This window comes from Phoca vitulina, unplaced genomic scaffold (assembly GCF_004348235.1).
Source record: "Phoca vitulina isolate PV1807 unplaced genomic scaffold, GSC_HSeal_1.0 scaffold626, whole genome shotgun sequence".
NCBI classification, from domain to species: Eukaryota; Metazoa; Chordata; class Mammalia; order Carnivora; family Phocidae; genus Phoca; species Phoca vitulina.
In genome coordinates, this window is record NW_022590313.1 from 4743 (window position 1) to 9863 (window position 5121).

The following is a 5121-nucleotide window of genomic DNA, read 5'->3' on the forward strand; positions in this document are numbered from 1 at the left end:
GTGCTGGCGCCCTGACGGCGGAGGGTGAACGGCCCAGGGTCCTTCCGCTCGGCCTGGTGCCCCCGCGCACCCCAGCATCCCCACGCTCCGTGTCCCAGGATGAGGGGCAGGTGCCTGGAAGAGCTGCTCAGGGAGGGGGCCACGGGGAGCCAGCATGGTCTGCCCTGGTCCCCTGGACACGAACTGGCCACCCAGACAGCGGCAGTGACCGTCTCCTCCTGAAGAGCAGGCCAGATCCTAAGGGGACCTGCTGCTTTCCCCAGCCTCCCCTTACATAGTCTCAACAAAAAGCCCCTCCCCAAACGGTCAGGCCACCTGGGCTGATGAGGTCACCTCTGCCTTCAGAGCAGGCTGTGGGGCCCTCGGCGAGGGTGAAGGTCCTGACCAGACGTGAGGGTCCCGTGTGCACCACCCGGGCCTCAGAGAGGCCATGTCTGCAGGGCCAGCCACGGCCCTGGGGGCCCCTCCTGTCATCACACGGGGTTAACCCCAAGACCCTCGTGTTTCTTCAGCTGCAGAGAGACGAACTGGCAGAAGCACAGGCCCAGCTCCAGGTGGCCTGGAGCCCCCTGGGTGTCCTCGCAGGCGGGGAAGTGTGCGTGGGCCACGCAGCAGGTGTAGCTGGACGAGAAGCGCAGGAGGGCCTCCCGGAACAGGGTCTCGCCCTGCGGGGCCTGCAGGAAGACCCGCCTGCAGTCCCCCAGCAGCACGTACACGAAGTGCAGCTTGTTCATGGTGTCACAGCCCATCAGCAGGGAGTGGGGCGCCAGCAGGACGTTGGCCTCGCCCACTCTGAGCTCCAGCTCCCGCATCTTCTTCTGAGAAAATCTCCTGAACCAGCACAGGCTGTTCACCCCCAAGACGATGAGGAGCGGGCAGAAAAAGACGGTGGCGGAGATTAGGAGGAAGCGCTTTGCCGGCGGGTTTTGCTGGTGCCCCAGAACCAGGGTGAGGGTGAGCGTTGCCAAGGAGAGGACAATCAGGAAGAGGCCCAGGGGGACCCTGCAGCCCAGGTACCGGAGGCAGGACCTGGGGGACCGCACCCCGTTCAGGATGCTCACGGCATGCTTGTACACCGTGGGGTCCTCCAACACCTCCTTCAAGGGATCGGGGACGGCCAGGGTGCTGAAGGACCCCACCTTCCACGAGGGCAGGCTGTCCCTGTTGATGCAGTTCAGGGTCAGGAGGGTCTTCCCGCTGTAGAGGGAGGAGGCCACGTGCCGGGCGGGCAGGGCGCGCCCCAGACTGTGGTTGGGCTGGCACAGGACATGCTGCACCTTGAGGTAGAAGCGGCTGTCTGTGGCCTCCAGGTAGGTCAGGTGGCTGAGGTGCAGTGGGATCCGGCAGGGCCGCAGCAGGACCGGGATGACCAGCTTCCTCTCCAGGCAGTAGCCGAACAGGGACAGGTCGGCCTCCAGGAGGCACCAGCGACTCTGCACAAAGTCCTGGCTCAGCACCAGCAGCACCTTCTGGCTCTGCTGGATGCACTCGGCCATGTTCTCCAGGACGTTCCTGCCCGGGGTGAAGTCCCGCTCGTGCAGGCAGATTCTCAGCCCCGGGAGGTCCGCTTCCAGGCGGCTGATGAGCCCGCGCGTCCACATGGCGTCCATGCTGCTGTAACTCACAAACAGGTGGAACTTCTCGCCGGGCTTCAGTGGGGAGATGGCCAGGGCCACACCTTCCTCCGCAGGGCCAGGATCCATGGGCGCCGCCTGGGAATCCAGCCCTGGAAGCTGCCTCTGGTCTCCAGAGAAGAAAACTGCCCTCGGGCTGCAAGAGATGGAGACAGACTGACTGGGCGGACTATGGGACCACCAGCCCCCAGAACCACTGGCCCAAACCTGCCAGGAGGTGGTCAGTGACCAGACGTGAGGGTCCTGTGTGCACCAGCTTTCCCACTCACCGCTCCCTCTTCCAACTCAGGACCACTGGAGAAAGCCAGCATGTTCCCCGTTCCAACCTCAAGGACCCCCCTCTTCTAGCTGTCTGCTCCCAGCCTCCGTCGGGGCACCTGAGCCCCCTTCCTACTACGACGTCTCCCACTCCCCTGCCTGTCCCTGGGTCTCTGCCACACACACGTGTCATGGGACCCCCAATTCAGTGCGCTCTGAGGAATCAGCCTGGCTGTTCTCATCTGGGGTGGGGGGGCTTCCTTGATGTCCACAAGACATTGGCTTTGAAAGGCTTGGTGCACACGGTGGCCACACCTTCCCGTCCTTTCTTTCTCTTCAGTTGTGGTTCATGTGGTTCCTGGGAAGGAGGGGTTGCTATACACTGGATGTTTGTGTCCCCCAAATTCGCATGTTGAAGCCCTAACCCCCAGGTGATGGTATTGGGAGGTGATTGGGGCATGAGGGTGGAGCCCCACGGATGGGGTGAGTGCCCTATAAAGAGGGCCCGGAGGGCGGCCTCAGCCGTCCACCGGTGAGGATGCAGCGAGCAGGCAAGCCAGGAGGTGGCCGCACCAGAAGCCGACCGTGCTGACGCCCTGACTCCAGAACGCCAGTCTCCAGACTGAGAAATGACTGTTGCTTAAGGCCCCAGACTACGGTGCTGTGTCCGGAGCCCGAGGGGACGAAGATGGGTCCTCGATAATACTTGCTCCAGGGAGGCAGTCACAGGTCCCAGAAAGCACTGGGACTGTCTCTGTGCCGCTCAAGACCCTCACATCGAGATCCTGCTGCTCAGACTCAGTGAACAGAGCACTGAGCTGCAGCTCCGGCCACCAGAGGTCTGTCTGCCCGAGCACCGTCTCCCCAGCACTCACGGTGGAGATTTTCTTGATTTTCTCGTGTGCCCACAGCTAGCTGAGGTGACCCTGCCCAGACACCCTGCCCCCTGGAGCCCTGGTGTGACGGCCAGCCTCACGGGCATACCGTGGGCCACGATGCCACTCTGCCAGGCAGTCCCCGGCTGAGACCCCTCCCCTCTTGGGTGAGCAGGAGCAGGAGAGTCAAGAGGAGGACAAGCGAGCAGCTCTGGGAGATGAAGGAGGAAGGAGCCCATCTGCCCACTCCCTGCTTCCCCAGGGACCCCTACCCCACCTGCTCTACCTCCTGACTGGGAGGAAGGCACCCACATGGGGGTGACAAGGAGGGGACTCATCCCCCAGACCACCCCCTTCCAGGTGGCACGAACACCAGGGGAGCAAGGCTCTGGGGGACACCCTGGAAAGCCTGCTCTCACAGGGTTCCCGCTCCGGGAGGGCTGGCCACCCCCTTTCTCTCACCGCGTGGGTAAGGACGTGTCCAGGGGGCACCTGCACTTGCTCCACCACGGTTAAGCGCTGGGGCTCAGACACTGTCCTGGGCCCCGACGGCCTGAAGAGTGCAGGCTCTCGGCCAGCAATCCCCGCTCGCTCCTCACTGCTGCTCCTCACGCGGGTCCTCAGGGGAGGCCTGGGAGGCAGCTGGGACCCTCCCCCGCGCTGTCCCCAGACAGAGGAAGTCTGCGCCCAACACTTTCTAGAGGCCTCTCTGCTAAAGCACAAATAGTGGGAAACCGAAAGAAGGAAGCGAGTTGAGGGAGGCCCCTCCTGCAGAATGGGGATGGCGGGACAGGGAGAAGAGGCACAGCACTGCCCCCTCTGAGAAAAGATTCTGGCTGGAGCCCTCGGGTCTGGAGATCTGGGGCTCTGGAAATCTGTGTGATGGGGACTTTGCTGGAGCCACTGGGCTTGCTGGCTGCTGGACCAGGCCCTCCCGCTGGAAGAAGTGACGGGGATGACTGGGTGTGACTCGGTGGCTCCTGGTCAGGTTCGCTGAGCAGGTCTGGCCAGGCGCAGGGGTGGGAGTGCATCCTCTGTGTCCTTGGGGCTGGCTGCACCCTCCAAGAGAAGATCCCAGCTGCTGGGTGGCCTCCCCAAACACCCACGTGGGGCTCGGGTCACCTCCCCCGCTCCTGCCCTCTCAGGCCAAGGGGACACAACAGCCTGGGAGCTGCACCCCTCCTGGCGGTTTCCTGAAACCCACCCAATACCCCATCACTGGCCCTTTCCCCAGTTCTACTCATAACCCAAGGGAGGGGCCGTCTGTGTCCCTCGGGGCCCTGTCCCCTCCTCCAAGACCTCCTCCCACCTGAGCCGAAGGTGTGTCTCCAATCTGAGCCATCACCCTACAAGCGATCACTTAAGGAAATCGCTATTCAAACTCATACCTGAGGAAGACACTCAAACTCACAAGATACTGTGTTGTTCCTGGGAAACCAGCAAAACCCAGAACTGATGAAGCAGCTTGACGCTGGTGAAGCTGGGGAAGCTGGCACACACTATATGGACCACGGTGGCCCCCGACTTGTCACCACTGGTTTGGAACACAACCCAGTGATGTCCTCCAAGAGGCATGGAGAGAGGGGTCTGCTCTTTGAGGACAGAATCCCATAGAAAAAAAGCCATATGCCTAGCTGATGGACTCGTGCCTGAAATAATGGGACTTCGAGGGACGCACACTTCCAGCATTGTCACTTTTTGGAGGATAAAGATTTTCTTTCTTTCTTTTTTTAAGACTTTATTTATTTGAGAGAGAGAGAGAGAACAAGTACACAAGCGGGGAGAGGGGCAGAGGGAGAGGGAGAAGCAGACTCCTGGGTGGGCTGAGGGTGGAGCCGGCCTGCAGGGCTGGGGGCTCAAGGGGCTCAGGGCTCGTGTGTTCAGGGGCTCAGGGCTCAGGGGCTCCAGGGCTGGAGGGGGTGGCTCAGGGGCTGGGGGCTCTTTCCCAGGACCCTGAGACCATGACCTGAGACAAATCAGACAATTAACCAACTGAGCCACCCTGGCGCCTGGTATGAAGAAGATTTTCACAACAACTAGTTCTTCGAGGGGTTCACCCCTCCCTGCACATCCTGCCCTCCTTCCCCCAATCAGATGGACACCCACCCCTCACCAACACCCACTCTTCCGAAGCAAGGGTGGCCTGGAGTGCCACCCAATGAGGAGAGGGGCAGAAGCCTCTGGCCTCCCGGCTTCAGTTCCCTCTTCTGTTCAGCAGAAGCTAATGGGGCTCAGGGGTGGTTTCCACTTGCAGGAAGGAAGGAAGGAAGGGAGGGACGGAGGGAGGGAGGGAGGGAGCAAGAAGCGGCTCCAAGGGAAAGCCCGGTCAGCGCTGTCCCTGGGAGGCAGGAGAC

At 62.0% G+C, this 5121-nt stretch overlaps 1 protein-coding gene across 1 annotated transcript; it reads right to left on the reverse strand.

Moving 5' to 3' along the window:
* Positions 1-390: 390 nt before the first annotated feature.
* Positions 391-3441, reverse strand: LOC116629332. Its single transcript, XM_032399633.1, has 2 exons — positions 3230-3441; positions 391-1770 (listed from the first exon to the last, which is right to left on the reverse strand). The coding sequence occupies exon 2, from the start codon at positions 1701-1703 to the stop codon at positions 474-476; it is 1230 nt and encodes a 409-aa protein (XP_032255524.1). The 5' UTR covers positions 1704-1770; positions 3230-3441; the 3' UTR covers positions 391-473.
* Positions 3442-5121: the final 1680 nt, after the last annotated feature.